Genomic DNA, 23,215 nt, shown 5'->3' on the forward strand with positions numbered 1-23,215 from the left:
CTCTCACATGCTATTTCCTTTGCCTCAGGGAGTGATTGACTTGGAGGCCTTGGGAAAGAAGGGTTACAGTGTCCCCAAAGCTGGAACCATCCAAGTGGTGAGTTCTCCTCTAGAAGCACCATGGAAGGGGGCTGGGTAGGCTCTATTTGCCTCCTCAGTGTGGATACGCTCCATTATGTTGTTTGGTAGGGAAGCAGGAAGTTTGTGTAGAGAGAGTATATGGCTGCCAATAGGGGAGCATGGGGTCCCCGGCGTGATGATGGGGAGTTGAAGTGATGGGAGATGTGTGGAGGGACAGGATCTCAACAGGAGAGCGTATAGGTGCAATGGGTATAGGATAGGAGCACGGGAGTGGAGGTGGGTGGAAAGGACTGACATGTAAGCCTCAGGCTAAGCCCTTTGGGGCTGATGTGGGGATTTCTGGACCATTGGGCTTGTTGTTGCTGCTCCCAGACACTTCAGACAGGCCCTACTGATCCATTCCCGTATCCTTCCCAGTCTAACTCTATCTCTCTGCCTCTAGACCTTATTTAACCCCAACAAGACTGTGGTGAAGATGTTCTTGGTGACATATGACTTCCAGGACATGCCAGCTAACCACATGACCTTCTTACGCCATCGCATCTTCCTGGTGCCCGTGGGGGAGAAGGAAGGGGCCACTGTGGATCCCAGCGACCCACCAGGCTCTGGCCCACCTCGCAGAGTCCTCTGCTACCTGATGCACCTAAGGTAGGACACACCAGGACTGGCTGCTCTTCTGGGGAGGTTGGAGCTGCGGCCTCACTCCCTCTGAAGGCCACTGGAAAGTAGGCACCTTGACCATGGGCTAAACTAGGCAGGAGGGTCATGCCTTCTCCAGGGCCGTCCTGCCCTTTCCTGGGAACCTGAGGGCCCTGCATCCTGCTCTTGTTTCCACTCAGGTTTCACAGCTCCAAGTCGGGGAAGATCTACCTTCATGATGACATCCGGCTGCTTTTCTCTCGCAAGTCGATTGAGGTCGACTCGGGGATCCCTTACGAACTGAAATCCTTCACGGAGATGCCAAGGAACCCTTGCTACTCGCCCCGGGCCTAACCTTCTCCATCCCCCAGGGCCCACCAGGGAGCCTCCAGCCCAGCACTTTGGGGATAGATGAGTACAGGGACAACAAGCAAGCACCATTTTGAAGTATTGCCCACCTTGTGTGCTCTTCTCCTCCCAAGCAGCACAAAAGCTGTGCCTGTGCCCTGCGGCAAGGCTGGGATCACTGAGGGGGCTTCACCAGGAGAGGCAGGGCTGGGGACCAGCCCTGGTACTCCAGTCATGCCCAAGCCTTCTGCCAGCACTGCTTCCAGCTTGGAGACTTGGCTGGAGCTGGGGATGGGGAGTGAAGAGTTGAGTGAGAGCTCCAGGTGAGGCTGATCCCAGGGCTGGGAGCAGAAAGTTCGGAAGAGTTTGTATTTATTAGTATTTATTGTTGCCAGGAGTGCAGATGAGGCTTGTGTGGAGGATTGGAGGTGCTGTGCTGTTCTTCCCTGCACTCTGTTGGTGCTGGATGAGGCCCCTGGCAGCATTGGGGCTGCCCAGGTTGGGACGGGGCTGTGGGGATTGAGAGGGTGGCAGGGGATGGGTCCAACTTGGAACTGTGGAACAGAGCAGTTCTCGGGCTGGGGTGGTATTAAAAGCCCTGGGAGAGGCCAAGACTTGCTGGACACCAGCTCTATGGGGCCGGCCCTGCTTGAGGTGGCTGGACTTGTCCTTCTACCCCTTTAAGGGCAAGCCAGACCCCAGGAAGTCTGTGACTGGCAGGGAAGCGGCTGTTGCTGGGGTTCTGGGGGCAGGAGCTGTGGCTGGGACAGATGGGGAGCTGGGGACAGCTGCAGGAGCATGGGGATAGCCCTCCCAGCAGGAGCATGGGGATAGCCCTCCCAGCGGGACCCTCTGGAGTCCACCTGTGTTGTGGCTGAGAGAGAAGGTGCAGATTGCCAAAAATTCAGAGCCTTGCCCTGTGTGCATGGGGTGAACCCCGTCCTCGAGGGGCTGGCTGGTGCTGTGAGCTTTTGGTGAGGGGAGCCCTGGGAGTCCCTGGCAGGACAGGGAGCAGTGGAGGACGTCAAACAGGGGTCAGGCTCGACCTTCTGGAGAAGTTTGGGGTGAGCTGGAGTGTTGCCTGGTCCTGGGGAGCTGGGGGACAGGGTGGCCTCATCCTCACTGGCGTGGGGAGGGACGAGGTCCTGCTTTCAGGGGTTGAGGGGCTCTGGCCCTGCTGGGGGTGCACTCCCATCTCCCACACACACAGGAGCCTGCACCCCACCAAACCCCAGGTGTCTGTCCCCTCTTCTCCCCCGGGGGGTCTGTCCCATGCACACAATGGGGCCTGCTCCCCCCAAAAAACACCAGGGGTCTGCCCCCCACACACACACTGGGGGCCGGACACACCCCTAGGGCATGTCTCCCCCTCCCCAGGACTTGACCCTCACCCCCTGCCCACAGGGCCTCTGAACCAAACGCCCCCCTGAGGGCCTGGCCCCTTACACAATGGGGGTCTGTCCCCCCCCAGCACCAGGAGGCTCTGCCCTGCCCCCCCAGGACCTGCCCCCTTACACAATGGGGATCTGTCCTCCCCCGCTTCTTGCCGCGGGGTTCTGCTCCCACAAACACTGGGGGGTGCCCCCACATACACGCGTGAGGGGGACCCACATCCATCTTCCTGCCCCCACTACAGGACCTGCCCTCACCCACCACCCCCGGAGGGGCTGCAACTCCACTCTGGAGTGGTCTCCTCCTCCCCCAGGACCTGCCCCCCTATACAATGGGGATCTGCTCTGCCCCCCAAAACCTTCTTTGCCCCTCCCCCCCAAGGTGCGCCTGCAACCCTCCTGAGGGGCTCTGGGAACCCCCTGCAAGCCCAGCCCCCCTACATATGGGGGGTCTGCAACCACTCCCCACCCCCGCCAAGGGCCTGCCCTCCCCACCCCAGGGGGGGGGCTGCACCCTCACCCTGGGGGTCTCCTCCTTTCCCCCCTCCCCACCCCAGGGGGGGCTGCACCCTCACCCTGGGGGTCTCCCCCTTTCCCCCCTCCCCACCCCAGGGGGGGCTACACCCTCACACTGGGGGTCTCCCCCTTTCCCCCATCCCCACCCCAGGGGGGGGCTGCACCCCCCTAGGACCTGCTGGGGATCTGCCCCATCTCCCCCACCCCGGGGGTCAGGCCCACACACATCAGGGGGGCTGCGACCCCACACAGTGGGGGTTCTTCTCCTGCCTCCTCCCACCTCCTCCCTTCCCCCCGGGCTCCCCCCAAAACACCCCCCGCACACCGGGGACCCCCACCACCTCCCGGGCGCTGCTCGCCGCGTCCCGGGGTGGAGGGAGGGAGGGGGATCTTGTGAGGCCGCACCGGTACTTCTCGTGTTTGTTTTTAATTTAATAAACGTCTTGTTTGGAGAAACCATCCCGGCCCCCACGTTCCACGGTCAGGGCGGAACCAAAGCGCGGCGGCCGGCGCGGCCGCACGGATCGAACGGGGCGGGACACCGGGGGCGGTGGGACCGAGGCGCGGAAGGGGCGTGTCCGCGCGCCGGAAGAGGCTGGACCTCGTGAGGGGTATTTCCGGCGTGGCGGCGGCGGCGGCGGGAGCAGGAGGAGACGGGGGAGTGGAGGGAGCGATGCTGGCGCGGGCGGGGCTGCGCGCCGCGACCGGCCTCGGGCGGCTGCAGGTGCTCCGGGGGACCGAGAAGGGGCTTCCGAGGGAGGCCGGGAGCGGGGAGGCCGGGCTGCAGGTTCCCAGGGCTGAGGGGAGCGGGCAGGGCGGGGGGGAGGTTCTCAGGGGGCTGGGGTTGATGGGGCCGGGGGGTGCCGGGCAGGGCCGGGCAGGGCGTGATCAAGGGACTGGGGGCGCTAAGGGGGAGTCTGGAGTAGGGGATTCCGGGAGGATCCGGGATGGGGGAATCTGGGCTGGGGGAGCTCGGGGGTTCCGGCTTAGGTGGGGAGGGGAGTGGGCAGGGGGTAATTAGAGGGGTTGGGGTATCCGGGCAGGGGGTGGCCGGGGAAGGGGGCGTTGAGGGCGCCAGGGGAGTCCTGGATGGAGGAATCTGGGCTGGAAGTGCCCAGGGGATCCGATGGTGGGGGGCGAGCACGGGGTTATCAGGGGACTGAGGGGATCCGGGCAGGGGGTAGCCGGGGAAGTCCTGGATGGAGGAGTCTGGGTTGGAGGTGCCCAGGGGATCCGGCATGGGGGGGTCCAGACAGGAGGTGATCAAGGGAACCAGAGTATCTGGGCTGGGGGTGCTCGGGACAGGGGGTGTTGAGGAGGCCAGGGGAGTCAGGGATAGGTGAATCCGGGTTGCAGGTTCCCAGGGCCGAGGGGTGATCAGGGAGCTGGGGGTGCTAAGGGGAGTCTGGAGTGGAAGATTCTGGGGGAATCTGGGCTGGGGGTGCCCAGGGGATCCGGTGGTGGGGGGCAAGCAAGGGGTAGTAACAGGACTGAGTGGATCCAGGCAGGGGATGACTGGGGAAGTGGGCGTTGAGGGTGCCAGGGGAGTCTGGAATGGAGGAGTCTGGGCTGGGGGTGCCCAGGGAATCCGGCATGGGGGGGTCCAGACAGGAGATGATCAAGGGAACCAGAGTATCTGGGCTGGGGTTGCTTGGGGCAGCGGCTTCTGAGGGAGCCAGGGGAGGCCGGGCTGGGGGAATCCGGGCTGCAGGTGCCCAGGGCTGAGGGGAGCTGGCATGGGGGAAGGTCCAGGCATGTGTGCTCAGGGAGCGGGTGGGATCCAGGCAGGGGAGGCCCAGGGAAGGGGGTGTTGAGGGAGCTAGGGGAGTCTGGGATGGTGGGGTTCCAGGAGGATCTGGAAGGAGGGAGTCTGGGATGGGGCTGCCCAGGGGATCTAGCTTGGTGTGGTCTGGGCAGGGGGTGATCAGGGAACTGGGGGAGTCCAGTATGATGGGGATCTGGGATAGGATAATGTGGGCTGGGAGTGCCCAGGGCTGAGAGGATGTGGCATGGGGAGGGGTCCAGGCAGGGGATGTAGAGGGGGCTGGGGGATCTAGGCAGGGGTTGCTGAGGGCAACCAGAGTATCTGGGCTGGGGATGCTTGCAACACGGGGTGTTGAGGGGACCAAGGGAATCCGGAATGAGGACGTTCTGGGGGAGTCTGGGCTGCAGGTGCCCAGGGTTGAGGGAATCTGGCGTGGGGGGTTGTCCGGGCAGGGAGTGCTGTGGAGGCCAGGGGATCTGGGCTGGGGGAATCAGGGCAGTGGGCACTGAGGGAAGCAGGGCGACCTGGGATAGGGGTCCTGGGGCAGTGAGGAGCTGAGGGGATCTGGAGTGGAGGAGACTTGGGCAGGAAGGACTGGGAGGGAGGGTGGGGAAGGGTGTGCTGAGAAGCCCAGGGTGGTCCAGTGCTGGGTCTGCCTGGGGCGTGGGATGCTGAGGAGCCTGGAGGATGTGGGCTAGGGGTGCCCAGGATAGGGCATTTTGAGGAGCTGGTGGGGGTTAGGGTGACCACGGGGGATCTGATCTATAGGTGTCCAGGTCAGCAGATATTGGGGGCATCTGGGGGAATCAAAGCAGAGGAGGGATCTGGGCTGAGGGGGACCTGGGCAGGAGTTGCTGGGGGTGCCCGAGGCTGAGGGGGCTGGAGGATTCAGGCTAGGGATGCTGAGGAGGCTGGGGGAGTCGGGGCTGGGGGCGAGTGGGGTGACCCAGGATGGGGTGCCTGCGGCAGAGGGTGCCCAGGGCAGGGAGTGCTGAGGAAGTCAGGGGGATCCAGGCTGAGGGTGCCAGATATGAGAGGTGGTCAGGAGAGCTGTGGGAAGGAGGTTGAGTGAGTACCTGGGGTGAACAGGTCCTTCTGGGGTGCCCAGGAGATGATCAGAGCTGGGGAGGGACAGGCTGTTGGAGGGGGATGTCTTGGTACTGAAGTGAGGGAGGAAGAGGGCTTGACCAGGTTACAGGAGTCTGAGGAAGGCAGAAGAGACCTTGCTGCCACTACCTTCCTTTCCCTTATGGTATTGGGGAGGCTTTGTTCCTCCTCTGCAGTCAGGATGTGAGGGAAGGGGAGGGTGTCAGGCAAAAGCCCCCTACATTTGCAGGGACAGCCCTGACACTTGCACTGACCTCATCCCTGTGGGAACAGCCTGTATTCCGTCATGTCAAGGGCTTGTTTGGGGCACTAGAGCCTTTTCCTGCCCTGGTTTACTGGGGCCATATGCAGTGATCCCTGATGGGAAATCAGGGAGGTACTGGGCTCTAAGTTGCCAGCAGCCAGTCTCAGTCCTTTTCCTTTTCTTTCTCTAGTGCTCCCAGCAGCTGAAGCATTCAGCATGGCTGGCTCCAGCACCGCAGCGCTTGAACTCCGGCCTGCCTGTGAATATTGGAGTGCTCTTTGTGCCACAGCAAGAGGCTTGGGTGGTGGAGAGGATGGGCAAATTCCACCGAATCCTTGAGCCCGTAAGGAGCCACTTTTCTCCCCTTCTGGATTCAGCAGGTTCCTAAAGAGAGGCATTTTCTTTAAACGAGGATTTGGGGGGTGGTGTGCTTATTCTTCCATACTGCAGCCCTTTTTACTGCCCATTGTATAATTTCCTTTGGTGGGGCATTTAATGCAGTGAGAAAGCACAATTCCCCCCACGTGCAAAGTGCGTTTACTCTTCCTGCAGCATCTGCAGCATGTGGTGTACTTGGTCTTTGCACAGTTCTAGTTTGGGTGAGCTCTCTGAAGGGGAAACCCTAGATCAGAGGTCGCAACCATCTAATTCTGCCCTTTTCCTAGGGCCTGAATTTCCTCATCCCTCTGCTGGATCGAATTCGTTACGTGCAGAGTCTCAAAGAAATCGTCATTAATGTCCCAGAGCAGTCAGCTGTCACCTTAGGTAAGGAACAGCTTCTGCGTCCTGCCTCTTCCCTTCCTCTGCATCTGGCATGAGCAAGGGGCAGCACAGGTAGCCGTGCAAGTGTCCCAGGCTCCTGCATCCAGCCCGGTCCCTAGGGACGCAGGCTTGGCCACGCTGGTGCTGTCAGTGGGAGAATCCCAGGAGGTCCCATCTGCCCTCTCACAGCTGTGGCTGCCCCTTCCTGTGGGGTTGAAAGCGCCTGGGCAGGAATCCATTTCTCAGGAGTTTTCCTGTGTTGAACCACAAAATCTCCTCTGTGTTTCTGTAAAATGTTTTCAAAGCAGGTTAATGGACAGCTCTGTTACAATTCCAGTATTAAGACTTTTGCTGGTTATTTTTTAACTACTGTGTGAAATGTTTTGATTTGGAGACCCAAGACTTCTTTTGTATTAGGTCAAAATGTACTGTTTTGTAAGGAATGTCAAGGTCCTTCACCCAGATCTTTTTAGATAAGGAGACCCATTTAATCTAATCCCTTTTCCTTGTTGCACTCTTGACACCAAGAAGGGAAGGGGTGATCCTGACTAGCTCCTTTATCTCTGTTGGGGAAAGGTGGTTGCTGTATTTTGTCTTTGCTGCTCCAGTAAACGATACACGTTGTTCTCTCCTGCAGATAACGTCACCCTGCAAATTGATGGTGTGCTCTATCTGCGGGTTATGGACCCCTACAAGGTACCGTCCCTGTGGCAGTGATTTTCACCCTGAATGATGTGTGTGGCCTCCACATGTGCTGAGCTGCTCAGCCGGCCCCTGGGGCACCACTTGCCTGACCCTGCCAGCTCCCTTTCCCCACAACACGCATTTCTGCCTCTGCCCAGCTTTCTGCGCCTCAGTCCCTTCCAAGACTCTGGACTAGGCTTTTATTTGGCAGGACTGTCTGTGGCAGGATTGTTGTCTTAGTGCTATGTTTGCCCATACTGCCTCATTTGGGTTCCCTCCTGGCACTGCCATCCACACTGTTTTTTGCTTCTGCTCTTCAGGCTAGCTATGGGGTGGAAGATCCTGAGTACGCAGTGACCCAGCTGGCCCAGACCACTATGAGATCCGAACTTGGCAAACTCTCCCTCGACAGAGTCTTCCGGGTGAGCTGGGGAGGTGGATCATGGAGCTGCTGGCATCTCTCAGAACCCCTGGGCAGTCTGCACGGCCAGGATGATAACGCTTAACAGCAAAACACCCCCTGCTTAGAAGGGTTCTGGCTTCTGTTCCAGTTGACCTATAGTGAATCTTTGGAGATGGGTCTTGTTTTGGTTACGTGGTTTTCTGCCTGCCCTTGGCCTGCAGTGGGGAGGTGCCTGTGTCCCTCCTGATCCCCGTCTCCTGCTAAGCACCTCTCCTTTGCTCTCTGCCGTTTCTTCTGCGTCTCCCAGGAGCGGGAGTCCCTCAATGCCAGCATTGTGGATGCCATCAACCAGGCTTCCGACTGCTGGGGCATCCGGTGCCTACGCTACGAGATCAAGGACATCCACGTGCCCCCGCGCGTGAAGGAATCCATGCAGATGCAGGTTTGGTTCTCTGGGAGGGCAATCTGGAGCAGGAGGGAACTCTCCCCTTCTAGGCAGCACGTTTGTTCTGTGCCTGGAGCTGGCAGCGCTTGGCTTTCCTGCAGTGGGGAAAGCCCGTTGGCACTTTGGCTGTGAGTGTACAGCTATTGAATAAGTAGTTCCTGTCCTTATTTTGGCAGCGGTAGCCCCTGCCTGGTAGACACAAGCGCTAACAGCTCTCTCTAAGGCTCTGTAGGAAGCAAATCCTAGAGTTGATGGTTTGCCTTTGAGAAAAGGCAGGTGTTGGTTCTCCACATTGGAAGGGAAGGAGGGACAAGCGGTGCAGTATGAGGAGCAGAGCCAGCCCTCAGCAGCATGACTCAGCGCTGTGTAGCCGTGCTCTTCCTTTCTGCTAAACCGTGCTTTCCTGGGTGGGACACTGGAGCGTGTCCTTGCTGTGCTTGCCACAGGGATGGGATTTCTGCAGCGCAGCTGGCAGGTTGGAGTCTGACATGTGTTTGCAGGTGGAGGCAGAGCGACGGAAGCGAGCGACGGTGCTGGAGTCAGAGGGGACACGGGAATCAGCGATCAATGTGGCTGAGGGGCAGAAGCAGGCCCAGATCTTGGCATCAGAAGCTGAGAAGACCGAACAAATCAACAAAGCTGCTGGTAGTGCCATGGGCTAGAACACGCGGGACTTAGGGAATCTGTAGCCCTCTGGAGCAAGTGATGTTGCTTGTCTGTGGGCCAGGCTTCTGCAGGCATGCTGATCCTTCCCTGCTGAGGCTCTCGTGCTGAGCTTGGGCTCCTGCTGCTGCCCACAGCCTGGGCAGGCATGCAAAATGTGGCAGGAGTGTCACCATACTACTGCTGGGGGGAAGAGGAGCAAATTGTCCTGATCGGTTTCTTGAAATCATCCAGATTTGCTCCTTGCAAGTGCTCTGCAGCTCCTCTGATGTGTGTGGTGCTATCTTCATAGACTGTGTTGGGTTGGAAGGGACCTTAAAGATCACCTGGTTCCAATCCCTCTGTTGTGAGCAGGGACACCTTCCACTAGATCAGGTTCCTCGAAGCCTCATCCAACCTGACCTTGAACACTCCAGGGATATGGCATCCATGACTTCTCACCGACCTCACAGGTAAACATTTCTTGCTGATGTCTAATCTAAATCTCCTCTTCATTGCAGGAGAAGCCAACGCCATGTTGGTCAAGGCCAGGGCCAAGGCGGAGGCCATACAGCTCTTGGCAGCTGCCCTGGCACAGCAGGTGAGCAATGATGGCTCCTTAGGGCATTGTGGGAGGTGGAACTTCAGTGCAGGTCGCACCTGGCTTACTCCTGGGCATCTAGCATCAGTGAGCAAGGAGTTTTGCCATCTTGGGGGGCGGTAACCAGCTGGGGATAGGGTCACGGATGGGCTCCTGGTGGTCTGTGACTGGTTGCCAAGCCTCATCCCTCTCTCCCCAGCACGGCAGCGCTGCTGCATCTCTTTCTGTGGCAGAGCAATACGTGAGCGCCTTCTCCAAGCTTGCCAAAGATTCCAACACCCTCCTGCTGCCCGCGAACACTGGTGACGTCAGCAACATGGTTGCACAGGTCAGTGCGCCTGGAGGGTCCCTGTCTCTTGCCCCAGCAAGGTGAAGGGGACAGCTTGGTGGGATCAGTCTCCTCATCCATCAAGGCTCTTGTTGTTCCTTCCAGGCCCTGGGCATCTATGCCACACTGACCAAGCCTCAAGGAAAGACCCAGGAGGAGCTGCCCCAGGTGCAGGAGGAGCCCCAGCCTCCTGCTGCCGAGGTGCTGCAGGCAGAGCAAGCCGGCTCCAGCTAGCGGAACCTGCCGGGCTGCCAGCAGTCCTGTCCTGTCCCCCCGAGACGCTCTTCCTCTTCCCATGGTCCTTGTTTTATATTTGGATCCGAATCATGTAATAAACCGTACTTGCACCGCTGCCGCACCTCCCTTGGCCCGCGGGAGCCTGACCCGTGATCCTGCCACCTTCCTCCAAGGTGGGGACACCCTGCCACGGCGCTGCTCCCAAAGGAGAGCCGGGAATCCCTTTTCCCGGTGTTCCCTGGGCGGCCTCACGCTCTCCCCACGCTCCCCGCCTCCCTCCGGGGGCGCTGGCTGGGAGAGGGCGACCCCGCGCCAACAGGGGGCGCTGGCGCCTCCGCCGCGCCCGGCCCGGCGCTCTGCGCAGCGCTTCCGCGTCCGGCCGCGCTTCCGGGTCCGCAGGTGCGATGGGGACGGCGTGGGTGTGAGAGGTGGGGGGCAGGTGGGGGGGGGAACCGAGGGGGGAGGGCGGGGTAGGGGCAAGGGGTTGGGGCAGGTGTGGGTCTGAGGTGGCCGAAAGAATGGGGGAACTGAGGGGATGGGGGCACAGGGGCGTTGGAGGGCAGAATGGGGGAAAACAGAGGGCTGCGGAATGGGGGGGGGGGGTAAGGGGTTGGGGCGCAGGTGTGGATCTGAGAGGGCCGGGGGGGATGTTGAGGGGATAGGGGGGAACGGTGGGGGTGGGGGAGTGGGTTGGGGGGGGAGTGGATGGGGGGTGGGGCAAAGGATGGGGGGGCAGGCGTGGATCTGAGGGGGGGTGAGAGGATGGGGTAACCAAGAGGGTGTGAGGTGATTGAGGTGGGGGCACAGTGGAATTTGGGGGCAAAGTGGGAGGGATGAGGGGTTGGAGCTTGGCAGCAGGTTGAGGGCCAGATTAAGAGGTGGGGGGAGGAAGCAAGGGAGTTGGGGTGCAGATGGAGGGGGCAAGGGGCTGGAGGGGGATTGGAGGGGATGGGGGAGGCAGGGGATGAGGTCAGGGTGAGAGGATGGGAGGAGGTGAGGGGTTGGGGTCAGGCATGGATGTGAGAGGGGGTGAGGAGGTTGGGAAGAGAACCAAGGGGATGGGGGGCAGGTTGAGCGGTGAGAGGTTTGGGGGCAGCTGGCCAGGGAGGTGGAGAGGGGCTACAGGGGGGCAGGTGGAGACACGAGAGGTGGCAAGGGATGGGGCAGCCAGGGGGGAGGGAACAAGGAGTTGAGGTCGAGGGTGGGAACCAAGGGGCTGCAGGGTGGACGGGGCTGATAACAGGGAAGCCGAGGGTGCATGGGGTGAGGGGGCTGAGGGCCTAGGTTGAGGGGCAGAGGGGGTTGGGGGAGAGGGCAGGAGGGAGTGAGGGGAGCCAAGTGGCTGGCGGGGGGGGGTAGGTGAGGATTTGGGGGTGGAAGGTGGGGGTATGGGGGAGCTGAGGGTGTGGGGGAGGACGAGGAACGTGAGCTGGAGGGCAGGCAGCGGGGTGAGAGGTGGCAAGGGATGTTGGGGCTGTATGTGGGTGGGGGAGCCAAGAAGTTGGGAGGGCAATTAGAGGTGGCTGGGGGGCCAGCGAAGGTGACTGGGTGCTGGGGTGCTGCGTGGTGGCTGGGAGTGGGATGAGGGTGACCAGTGGCCCCAGGGGTGTAAGGGCGTGGGTGAGAGTGGCTGGAGTGCCAAGGAGCATCCTGGAGCAGATCTGGGAAGTCAGAGGGTGGGTGATGGGGTACCAGGAGGTGCAGCGTGCAGGGCGGTGACCAGGGCAGAGGGTGGACTGGGCAGTCGGGTCAGGGCAGTGCAGGCGGGTGTGAGGGGAGCTGAGGCATAGGGTAGTGTCCTGGGATGAGCGCTGGCAGGGCCCTGGAGGCTGAGCCTGCCCGTGCTTCCCCCTAGGATGCAGCGATGGCCAGTGCTGCTCTTCCTGGCCTGGGTCTGCTTTCTCTTTTTCACTGGTATCGGGCTATTCATGAGCGGCTTCCTGCTCACCCGGATCGAGCTTACCAGCAGCAGCTCCTGCTCAGACCCGCTTGCGCCGCCGCCCTGGGAGAGGCAGAGCCTCCCACCAGGCTCTTGTTGGGCACCCCAGCGTTTCTCCAAAGCTGTGCTTGTCATCATCGACGCTCTCCGTTTCGAGTTTGCCCGCTTTAACCCAGCCAAGGCCAGCCCACTGCCCTACGAGAACAAGCTGAGTTTCCTGCACCACCTCACAACCTCCCAGCCCCGCCATGCCCGCCTCTACCGCTTCCGAGCGGATCCCCCCACCGCCACCATGCAGCGCATCAAGGGCCTCACCACCGGCTCGCTGCCCACCTTCATCGATGTGGGCAGCAACTTTGCCACCTACGCGATCCAGGAGGACAACCTGCTGGCACAGCTGGTGCAGAACGGTGGGTGGATGCGGGCAGTGTCGCACTGGGACAGGGCACTTACAAAACGCTGGTCAGTGCTCACACGGGGCCTTTACCCCTCTCTCCCAGGGAAGGGAAACGCTTACAACTGTCACCTTGTCAGCTGATTCTTTTGTGTTACTCAGAGAACAGTTACCCTGGGCAGAGCTGTCATGCAGGCAGGGCTTCTTTGTCTCATACTGGGAATAAGGAGCTAGGATCATGGTTTCATCACCTTTGTTATCCTCAGATAGTGAGAAAGCAGGTGAAAAGGGCAGTACTGCTATTGACTCTCACAAGGTCACCAGCAGGAGCGGCTGTATGAAGCCAAGGGCAGTCTGTCCGGCTGTGTTTGCATTCAAGTGAGACACAGGACAAGGAATTTGCTGGTGCCAGGGGTGCTGTGGGGCTCTTACGCAGGCAGCAAGTCTGCCCGGCCACTGCCTGTGCCTGCTAGGCTGTGACCTCGTGATGTTTTCTGTGTCCTTGGTGCTGGTGGGTGTGCTTAGTGCAGCTGTAAAGGGCTTGTTAGGGTGGAATGGTGGAGTGGAGTGAAGCGGGTGGGATGCAGCCTTGTGTTAACCAGAAAGGTTTCCTTCCAGGGCTCAGAGCAGCACAAATACCCGTGCCTGGGACAAGGCAATGTGCTGGGCTGTCTACTCCCTCTGCGTGTTGGTGACATGGACAAACGCATTAACTTGTAGAATCGTGGAATGGTCTGGGTTGGAAGGGACCTTGCAACACCCCTGCCATGGGTAGGGACACCTCCCACTTGACTGGGTTCCTCAAAGCCCCATCCAACTTGGCTTTGAACACCAGGGTTGGGGAATTCATGGTAACCTGTGCTAGTGCCTCACCATCCTCACAGGAGAACATTTCTTCCTAAAATCTAATTAAATCTGGCCTGTTTCAGCTTAAAACTGTGCTCCTTCATCCTACCCCTGCAATCCTTGATCAAGAACCCCTCTCCAGCTTTCCCTGTAGCCCCTTTCAGTATTGGAAGCTGCTCTTAAGGTCTTTCTGGAGCATTTTGTTCTGCAGGCTGAACAACTGCAACTTTCTCATCCAAGGTTAAAAATGCTGGCAGACACAGCACCAGAGCAGCAGGCTCGGAGGAAACTCGCAGGCTGGAGAGACCCTGCAGAAACACAGAGGGCTGGCTCGTGGCAGGCAGAGCAAGCAGAGCAAGGGCAGTGGGAAACATCAGTGCTTTTATCTGCTCTTTCCTGCATATGAAACCCTTCTGCCGCTGTGTTTAAAACTGGAGGCCAGGACTCCCAGCGTCTGCTCAATGCCTGTCAGCAGCTACTATGGCCTCATTTCTGACAGCGGGGTCACAGTCTCAGTGAGGGTTTTCAGCTTGGTGCTGCACCTTCCAGTGAGCTGGGGTGAGCGAGTGGGTACCTGCCTGCTTTCTGACCCGTTCAGCCCATGAGTCTTCCGCGGAAGCAGTGCTAAGCCCTGAGGTTGTACAGGTGGATTTGGTGTGGAGGACACTTTTAGCCTGAGGAGCAGGGCTGGTCACTCCCCATATCCAAACTCATGTACAGCCAGGTGGTAGTTTTAATTTTAGGTCACACTTGACTGTGGGTTGGAGAGGATCCAGTGCTCCAGACCCTGACCTGGATCTGCCTAGGCTCTTTGCACTAGTGTGGGTAACAGCATGATGCGGATGGGCTCTCTGATCTCATTAACCCCTTTCTTGTGGCCTCAGGAAGGAGAGTGGTCTTCATGGGCGACGACACTTGGGAAGGGCTCTTCCCGAACAAGTTTTTCCGCTCATATTTCTTCCCTTCTTTTAACGTGAAGGATCTTCACACTGTGGATGATGGGATCCTGCAGCATCTCTATCCAACTGGTAAGTAGCTCTTCCTGCAGGCTCTGGGGAACCCTTTACATCCTACTCCAGATTTGGGGTAGAACTGAGGAGTTTTTCCTGTTTGTGAGCGTCACTGGACAGTCACACCCTGCTGCCCAGGGATTATAGTGCTCTCAGTGGATTTCCACAGATAAGCCAGGTTTCGGGGCACTTTCTTCTGTTAAAAAAAAAAGCATAGCCTGATCGGACAAGGTTAGACTTCCGCATCTACCATGGAAATACACTGACAGGATGGAGCAGGAGGAGCTGTGTAAATTTGACATGTGGGGCAGGCGCACAATGCTCTAGGATTTGTTAGATGGATTTGTGAATTTCAGGTGATTTCAGACTCCTCCGTGTGGTCCCAGGACCAAGGAGGATGCTCTTTACTGCATCTGAGTATCTAAGTAAATCAAGGGTGCAGTGGCCTTTCGCAGGGAAGTTCTTGTGCCTTGTGAGAGTGCTGCAGTTCATCATTTAACTCCAAATATGCTGATTTTCATGTACTGAGACCCTGAAGCAGAGGAGAGAGACTGAGGTAACTCTCTAGGTAGGGACAGCATCCATGTGCAGTGTCCATGTCCTGGGTGGGAAGCAGAGGGACACGTTGATGCATCTGATCTGAAATACCTCCAGGGAAGGACTGGAGTTCTGGCTTCTTTTCCTGAGCATCCCCGTGCTTTAGATCTGTTTATGGATAATTTGAGGTAAGGTTATTTCAAGGCGGCTTGGGTGACATTGGGCCATTCCTCTCCTGAGGGGTGCTGGATGAAAACCATGGATACTGCGGCACTTGCTAGCTATTGAGCGCTCTGTGGCGTTGCACCCAGGCACCCACAGACCAAGACTGTGCCTGTGTTAAAACCCACATCTGTCTGTGTGAGAGTTGGGAGGGGTGATAGCAGGAGGGGAAGAAATGGCTGCTTCCAGAAGCTGCCAGAAAGCTCTGGCAGGAGGATCCACACATAGAGCCCATGCCTGAATCCCAGGCCGGTGCGTGATGAGTCTGCTCTTGTTCTGCAGTGGACAGTGGTGAATGGGACGTGCTGATTGCTCACTTCCTCGGTGTGGACCACTGTGGGCACAAACATGGACCTGACCATCCTGAAATGGCCAAGAAGCTCACCCAGATGAACGAGATGCTCAGGTGACTAGTGCAGTGGTGGGGGGTCGCCCCTGGCCTTTTCCTTCTGCCAGGCTGGTGGGGTCTTCCCAAGGCATTTACAGATGCAGAGAGCAATAGGGAATGCTTACTGTGCGTGTTGATATGGGGAATGGCTTTTGCTAGGAGCTGCTCGACCCCACCTATGGATTGATCTTGGTTGTGTGGCCTCACATCCACTAGAGGTTTGGTTTCAGCAGTAAGGATGTCTGGGTCTTGGAGCTGTGGTTCTCAACAAGGTGATGATGCAGCTGGAGTACAGCTGAGCCTCACTCTCCCCTTCTTTAACACTGAGGAGATTATCACACAGAGGTTTGGCTGGTGTTTGAGAAGTACCTGGAGAACCCTGTTTAGGACATGCTGCATTTGCAGCGCAGGCCCCTGCATTGGGTCTTTGGGTCAGAGGGCAGAATGGGATCCTGAAATCCTGATCATGCATCCGTGCCTTAGACCAAAATGCTGCGGCTTTTGACTCTTAGGATTGCTTTATTTGTTGCTGCTGGGTGGAGTGGATAGCATGCCCGGCTGCATCTGCAAGTGCAGTGTATATTGTGTCACACTTACTGCAGGTTTTAAAGAACAGATCCCTTCTTATTTCCTTTAAAGTAGATGCAGCATAATACAACATTCAAGACCCAAATAGAAGTAGCCTAAAATTTCTTCCTGTTGGGAACCTTTCTTCTGAATTGCATTTTATCAAGATCCCTGAGGAACAGCCACCGCTCACTTGGGATCTGAGCAAGATCAGTCCACTGTGTCTCAGGGCACTGAATTTTCAGTTCAGTTTCCAAGCATCCGATCCCCTGGTCCCTGTCTCAGTTGTTACAGCTTTGCATCAGTATTCGGTTTTGCTCACATCCTCTTGTAGGCTTCACTTCTATGGTGCTGGCAGGCTTGGTGGAGATGTGTCCTCTCCCACCTGGGCTACCTGGGAACCCTGTCCAGGTAGGGGTTGATCTTCCTTATCCTGATGACAGGTCCTTGGTGGATCACCTGGGGAATGACACCCTTCTTCTGGTGGCTGGGGACCATGGCATGACAGAGACAGGAGACCATGGTGGCGACAGCGAGAAGGAAGTGAATGCAGCGCTGTTTGTGTACAGCAAAACATCCCTCTTTGGCACAGACCCTCCAGAGGTGAGAAGAAGCTGATCCTTAGCTGCCACTCGCTGCCCGAGCTGGTGTCTAGGGTGAAAACTGTATCCTAGGGTTACAGGGAGTAACAGTTTGATTAGGATTGTTTAGATTAAGAGGGGTGGGGAGTCTGTCACCCCTCCTAAGAGCAGAATGGAAAGGCTGACAGAGGATGCAGGTAACTGAAGTGTTTGGGACCCTTGTTTGGGCACCTCCAGCTGTGAGTGCTTTGTGAGTGGGGCTGGATGAGACAGCCAGGGAGACCCGAGGACTGACAGCTCTCAGCAGGCATTCTCCCCTCCTCAGGGTGCTAAGGGAGAACTGAGCTCTCCCTCTGTCTTCCCCTGTGTTTTTCTCCCCCTCCTGGCTTCCCCAGGTTCCCCTCTGAACAGAGATGCCTTCCCCACTGTCCTCTAGCCTGAGTGAAAAGCCACGCTCCCGTGTTCTTTCTGAATTTTCAGTTCCTCCCCTCTCTCTCCAGGAGCCTGAGGCCATTCCACAGGTGAACCTGGTGCCGACTGTGGCCCTGCTGTTGGGTGTGCCCATCCCCTACAGTAGCATCGGGGAGGTGATGCCTGAGCTCTTCTCCGGGGATGGCAGCGCTGTATCTGCAGCCTTGCAGCAGCTCTCGGTCTATCACATCAACGCCAAGCAGGTATGGCCTATGGAGGTCCCTTCATTGAGCCGGAGAGGAGAAGGATTGGCTTTTTAAGCACGTACCTCCTCTGTTTGGTAGATGTGGGGTAGTGACCTGGTGTTATAAAATCACAGAGTGGTTTGGGTTGGAAGGGACCCTAGAAGCCCGTCAGATTCTACCTCCTGCCCTGGGCAGGGACACCTCCCACCAGACAAGGCTGCGCACAGCCCCATCCAACCTACACTTGAACACCTCCAGGGATGGGACATCCACAGCTCCCCTGGGCAACCTGTGCCAGTGCCTCACCACCCTCACTGGGAAGAATTTCTTCCTAATGTCTAGTCTAAGTCTTTCCCCTTCCAATTTAAAGCCGCTTCCCCTTGTCCTGTCACTCCATGCCCTTATAAAAGCCCGTCCCCAGCTTTCCTGTAGCCCCTTCAGGTACTGGAAGCTGCTTTAACGTCTCCCTGGAGCCTTCTCCAGGCTGAACAGCCCCAGCTCTCAGCCTGTCCTCATAGCAGTTATCTTTGTGGGGAACTTGTTACGGAGAGTTATCTACTTGAAGTGTTTGATCCAGTAAAAGGTGGCGCCGTTTTCCCAAAAGAGAAATCGGAGATCCCTGTTTAGCCCTTGGTGGCAAATGCTGTGGTGTGGGAAAGAGCCGCGTGGGAGGTGGCCTTCCCTTCAGGAGTAAGGCTGATGCCAGATGGTCAGAGGTGGATTTGGTTACTGGAGAGGCTGGTTCCTCAAGGCTGAAGGTGACTAGGGGCAGGTTTTGGTGCTGGTGATTCAAGAGTACAAGTGGATGGTTAGATGCAGCTTCAGTTTTGGAGGAGAAACAGGGCATACTGAAAAGCTCTTCTAGATCAGTGACAGAAAGGAAGCAGTAACAAAAGACTAAGTGCTAAGTAAAAGAAACACCATGTAACAGGGTGACAGTAATATGGAGTACAGAAATAACCATTTACACCAAGCCCAAGGAAATGCAGAATGCCAGCAGCTGAGGGACAAAAATTTAAATGAAAGTGACTATACCAGGCATTAAAGAGGCCCGGGTAGTGGAGCAGGCTGTGTACCAGGGCAAGCCAGAGGGTCTACGGAGGATGTGAGGGCTACCTGCTGTGGCGTCTGGTGTGCTACAGAACCAGATTTGCCATGTTCTACAAGTCTTGTGGCCTGGCTAAGTGCTGGTGTGCCTTTTAGGCACTGTTTTTGTGCTAGGAACACAGGAATAACTCCTCCAGCCCCTGGGGGTCCCAAGGGAGGCAAACCAAAGCAGCTCCTGTTTTGGGCCCAGCTGCCTGGAAGCAATGTGCCAGTTGGACACCACTGGTGCAAGTCAGAGAGGAACTGGAGAGTTTAGGGTTTCTGAGGGGAAAGCAGAAGCATTCATGCTCCCTGCTGCATATAGAGCAGCAGAGTGATTTGTCATTTGAAGATGACAGTGTATATTACTGTCTGTTAATCACTGAGGATATCAGTCATCATCTGCTAGGAGTTAGCGTTACACAGTCCTGCCTAAGTATTTGCATTTATCTGCCTGAGAAGGTTTCTGGCTTGATCACATTGATTTGGAAGAAGATACTGCATACCAAGGAGGTCGTGCTGGCCTGTGAGAGCACTGTGGTGTGTGCTTGGCATTCGTGGGCAGGGGCAGGCTGATCCTGCCTGTGCTCTGAGGTGACTGGAAGGCGTTTGAAGAATCAGGTTTGAGCCGATATATGCTGCTGAGCATCTGGGTGTTTGTACAGTGCCCTGTCTGGATAAAGCCCTTGTAAGACTTTTTTTATGGCTTTGGGATCATAGCTGCCTCTGTTCCTGTTCTCTTGAAGCAGGAAGTAGAATGAGTTGTACTTAGCCTGACACATGGATTAGTGTGTCTGTACTGAAGAAGCAGTTTGATCTGATCCACTATAAGCTCATTAATTTGATGTCTGTCCTCAGCCAAACAATTAAAAGTTGACATCAGGTGCAGATTAATACCTAGCCATGTCTTGAAGTTCTGGTCGATTTTTTCCTTATTGCTACCAAGGACTTTTCGTAAAGGCCCTTTAGTGATGCACAGCTTTACCCGAAGTGCAGAGATGGAGAACTGAGAGGACTCCATGTGGCTGTCAGGGTGGAGGTGTCACCTGAGAGGGATGTCACTTTGGCAAAAGGATTGTGTTTCCTGCCAGTTGCATGATGAATTTGGGTGACAAGTCCTGGGTGGGGACAGGTCTGTCCTGGCAGGAGTTGGCACACTGGGGCTATTTCCATTCTGAAGGGGCTGAGCGAGGAAGGTGGCAGTGAATCCCAGTCCCAGTGGTCCTAGTGCTGCTGTATGACCCTGTGTCCCCTCTCCTGCAGGTGGACCGCTTCCTGCGCTCTTACTCGCTGGTGGCTCAGGACCTGCCGGTGGAGCAGCTCCAGCGCCTGCAGGAGCTCTTCTCCAGCGCTGTGGAGGAGCACACTCAGTTCTTGGCCCAGGTGCACGGGACAACTCTGGTGCCTCCAGAGATGGAGTCGCAGTTGGGAAGCCTCATCAGTCGCTTCCAGCTCTACCTGCGGGAGGCACGGGCTGTGTGCACCCAGTCCTGGGCCCGCTTCCGTCCTCTGCGTATGATGGGGGGCTGCACCCTCATCGCCACTTCCTGCTTGCTCTGTTACGTGGAATCAGACTCCTTCTATCGTGTCTGCCTCCTGTACCCACTGCTTTGGGGCTTGGTGGTGGCTGTTCTACTTGTATTGGCCCGCGCCTTTACCCAAGAGGGGCCGGATCTTCTCCTGGTGTCGTCATGGGCAGCTGCAGCTTCTCAGCTGTTTTTTTTCTGGCACTGGTGGGGACGGCATCCCAAGCGAGCCCGTTTGGCAGGCAGTCAGCCACCTATGGCCAGCGTTGGCCTGAGGCAGAGGATACAAGCATGGCTGGGGTTGGCCTTCCCCATGGGCATTCTCCTCTTCCGCTGTGGAGCTATGTTCTCTGATAGCTTTGTGGTGGCTGAGGCCCGAGTGGCCCCATTCCTGCTGGCCTCGCTGGTGATGTTGCTAGTAGGGAAGCTCCACTGGGATGGTCACCTGACTGTGTCAGAAGGTCCCAAGCAGCAGCTCGTTGGCTTTTCTTCTTACCGGAAAGAGGTTTGGTACCTGCTATGCTTTGTGGCTGTGCTCCTGGTCTGTGTCCGCCTCTCTGGTTTCTTCCACCAGTGCCGTGAAGAAATTCCTCAGTGCCGGCCCTCTCTTTTCCTCTCCCCGCTTGCCAGCCTGAGGAACACACAAGCCAAGAACTTCTTCTACCTCCTGTGCGTGGCCTTGCTGGCCGGGCTGGTCTACGCGGTGCGGAGCTGGCTGCGACACTACGGCAACCTGAACAGCTCAGACCCCCTCGTGCTCTTTGTGCGCTGGGGTTTCCCACTGGTTGTCCTCTGCATCGCCTGCTACTGGGCTGTTGCCTCCAGCGCCGATGACTGTCTTGGCAAACTGCAGGAGCTGCTGCAGGTGGCAGTTGTTGCCTTCCCATGGGCTGTCTATGGGCTGGCGGCTGTGGGGCTGCTGCTCCTGCTGTGCAATCCCATGACGGTGTTAGCAAAAAACACCTGGGAGTCGGCAGAGTCCATCGTCACTCCCTACCTGGGCGCTCCCACCTCTGAAGTGGACTTGCTCCGCGTTATCCCTCAGATCTACAAGAGAATGCAGGCATCTCAGAAGAGCCGCCTGGAGCGGGGCAGCTGCAGAGCCACCGTCGCAGCATACGGGCTGGGTAGCGTGTACTCTGCAGCCCTGGTCATAGCGCTCACCCTGCTGGGCTTCCTCTTGATGCTTCTGCACAGTGAGAGACTGAGTCTCGCCTTCCTGCTCCTCTTCCTGGAGGCCTTTGTGCTGCTGCACATCCACACGTGTGCCAGAGGCCTTGCTGGAGATGCTGGTGAGTCAGGGTTCAGCAGAGCATCTTCTGGAAGTGTGGCCTGGACCTTGTCTGCAGTGATCTTGTCTTATTTCCAGTGGGAGTGGCAGGGTCCAGCTCTTGGGAGATGGTGGTGCACTGATCCTCAGAGGATCCTCCCAGCTCTTTTAGAGCTGCTTAAAGCTTTTAACAGAAGGGAGGTGGAAGAGGAGGAGGAGGAGTCCCTTGTGTCAGCAAAGGAGACTTTACACACTTGCCTTCTCCCCAGGGTGCAAGCAGCCACCAAACCCAGCTGCTGCTGACAGAGTCCAGTAGCAGAGCCTGTGGGAGAGGGAACACCTGACCTCTTGCTGTGTCTGTGGTGGGAGCCGGGCTGGTTTCTGTCTCAAAAGAGAGAGCATGGAAAGGGGACGGAGGAGAAGTCAATAGGCTCTTTTTGATTGTGGATCTGTCTTGTTCCTCGATGCTGATGTCTGTTTCTTTCTCTTTTATTTTTTTCTATCTCTCAGAGCCTTTTTCAGTGCCCTGGTATGCAGTCATCTCCTGGCTCCTTGCTGCTTCCCAGTTCTTCTATTCCACAGGCCACCAGCCCATCTTCCCAGCCATCCACTGGAATGCAGCCTTTGTGGGCTTTAACTTTGACCACAGCACAAATCTCCTGCCTGCTGTCCTGGTGGGCGCCAACACCTTTGCATCCCATATCCTTTTTGCAGGTAAATCAAATTCTTCCTGGGCTGTCGAGCTTGTGTGGGCACAGCTCACTGCTTTGCCTTCTCTGGAGGCCTGCAGGGTGAGCGCAAGGCAGTGAAAGCTCCGGCACCAGCTGAACAGCAGCATCCTTGCTGTCCCCTTCTGGGGCCGCAGAGCTGCCTGTGGCCTGCAGCCTCCGTGCTGTTGTGCCTGACAGGCAAAATGGAGCTGGGGTTTATGCTTCCTGCATGTCCAGGGCATGATGGCAGAGCCTAGACTGCTCCTCACCTCCTGGGCTCCGGTAATTTCATGTGCCTTTGTCCTTGAGGTAGTCGGCTGCCCTCTGCTCCTGCTTTGGCCCTTTCTGTGTGAGATGCCCAGCTCGCAGAGGAAGAAACCCAAGGAGCCCCAGGAGGAGCTGCAGGAGGTGGAGGAACACATGATGGAGATGAGGCTGCGGGAGTCCCCAGAGAAGTTCTCCAGTGCTCTGCTGCAGCTGGGGCTGAAGTACCTCTTTGTCCTTGGGACACAGGTGCGGACAGAGGCAAGGTGACTGGGGAAAAGGAGGTCCAAGAGGGTTGCTCTGAGAACCATGGGGCACCCTAACGAGAGAAAGGAGGCAGACCACAGGGCACAGGGGTGAGATGTCTGGTTGCAGGTGGAAGAGCAGCTGCACAGGTCCTCTTCACAATGATGGTGCTGAGGCACTGGCACAGGTTGCCCAGGAAAGCTGTGGATGTCCCATCCTTGGAGGTGTTCAAGGCCAGGTTGGATGGGGCCTTGGGCAGCCTGGTCTGGTGGGAGGTGTCCCTGCCCATGGCAGAGGGTTTGGAACAAGGTGATCTCTAAGGTTCCTTCCAACCCAAACAATTCTATGAGCCATGCCGTTTGCTCTGTGCTTTGGGAGGGGTTCTAGTATGGAAGACACAATGTGTATTAGGCTGTTTTTCATATCCCTTGGCCCAGAGTGGCGTCTGTCGAGAAGCTGCAGGGTTGTAATCCTACTCGCCCTCTTCCCAACCGTGCCTGTCCTTTCTGTGTCAGCTCTGGTTTTCATTTGCTGTGCTGTGCTGAGAAGGGGAGCTAAACACCAGGAAAGTAACCCTGTGAAAAAAAAGTGAATAGCTTTCTGCAGTTTAGGCTTTAAATCATTTTCCTGTGTGGTTGGAGCAGAGACTGTGCAAGGGAGTGGGGAGTCGCTGCAGCAGGGAAGTGGGAGTGCCCTCTCCATGAAATGCCGGGTCAGGATAGGCACCGCATGAGCTCTACCTCATGCTGCCACAGCCTGGCCCTTTTCTTGGAGGGCCTG

General features: G+C 57.3%; 3 protein-coding genes across 9 annotated transcripts in view; all 3 read left to right on the forward strand.

Annotated features, from left to right (window-relative positions):
* The window catches only part of ATOSB (atos homolog B), a 42,391-nt gene extending 38,982 nt beyond the window's left edge, over positions 1-3,409 (forward strand). For all 5 annotated transcript variants that reach the window (XM_069880927.1, XM_069880928.1, XM_069880929.1 and 2 more), the window contains 3 exons: positions 29-97; positions 524-729; positions 921-3,409. In XM_069880927.1, the coding sequence (XP_069737028.1) occupies positions 29-97; positions 524-729; positions 921-1,074 (429 nt within the window). In that variant the 3' untranslated portion in view covers positions 1,075-3,409. The remainder of the gene's footprint in view (positions 1-28; positions 98-523; positions 730-920) is intronic.
* A 193-nt stretch (positions 3,410-3,602) lies between these two features.
* On the forward strand, positions 3,603-10,308 carry STOML2 (stomatin like 2). Its single transcript, XM_069879806.1, has 10 exons — positions 3,603-3,699; positions 6,282-6,434; positions 6,757-6,856; positions 7,491-7,549; positions 7,858-7,959; positions 8,248-8,382; positions 8,886-9,030; positions 9,549-9,628; positions 9,828-9,956; positions 10,062-10,308. The coding sequence occupies exons 1-10, from the start codon at positions 3,649-3,651 to the stop codon at positions 10,188-10,190; spliced, it is 1,083 nt and encodes a 360-aa protein (XP_069735907.1). The 5' UTR covers positions 3,603-3,648; the 3' UTR covers positions 10,191-10,308.
* Positions 10,309-10,559: 251 nt separating this feature from the next.
* PIGO (phosphatidylinositol glycan anchor biosynthesis class O) overlaps positions 10,560-23,215 on the forward strand; it is a 389,616-nt gene continuing 376,960 nt past the window's right edge. The window contains exons 1-9 of one of the 3 annotated variants that reach the window (XM_069880917.1): positions 10,560-10,592; positions 12,049-12,542; positions 14,257-14,400; positions 15,424-15,547; positions 16,540-16,699; positions 17,178-17,351; positions 19,683-21,237; positions 21,726-21,929; positions 22,239-22,438. In XM_069880917.1, the coding sequence (XP_069737018.1) occupies positions 12,050-12,542; positions 14,257-14,400; positions 15,424-15,547; positions 16,540-16,699; positions 17,178-17,351; positions 19,683-21,237; positions 21,726-21,929; positions 22,239-22,438 (3,054 nt within the window). In that variant the 5' untranslated portion in view covers positions 10,560-10,592; position 12,049. Of the gene's footprint in view, positions 10,593-12,048; positions 12,543-14,256; positions 14,401-15,423; positions 15,548-16,539; positions 16,700-17,177; positions 17,352-19,682; positions 21,238-21,725; positions 21,930-22,234; positions 22,439-23,215 lie in introns of those variants that run through there. The other 2 variants (XM_069880919.1, XM_069880918.1) reach the window with 2 other exon arrangements.

This window comes from Phaenicophaeus curvirostris, chromosome Z, assembly GCF_032191515.1.
Source record: "Phaenicophaeus curvirostris isolate KB17595 chromosome Z, BPBGC_Pcur_1.0, whole genome shotgun sequence".
Taxonomy (NCBI): domain Eukaryota; kingdom Metazoa; phylum Chordata; class Aves; order Cuculiformes; family Cuculidae; genus Phaenicophaeus; species Phaenicophaeus curvirostris.

What these genes read in the sequence shown, in the direction of transcription:
- STOML2 (XM_069879806.1), top strand. Translation starts at nt 3,649, where the DNA reads ATGCTGGCGCGGGCGGGGCTGCGCGCCGCGACCGGCCTCGGGCGGCTG. An exon ending in AGGAATCCATGCAGATGCAG is followed by an intron (nt 8,383 to 8,885) that starts GTTTGGTTCTCT and finishes ATGTGTTTGCAG; the next exon opens with GTGGAGGCAGAGCGACGGAA. An exon ending in TCAGCAACATGGTTGCACAG is followed by an intron (nt 9,957 to 10,061) that starts GTCAGTGCGCCT and finishes TGTTCCTTCCAG; the next exon opens with GCCCTGGGCATCTATGCCAC.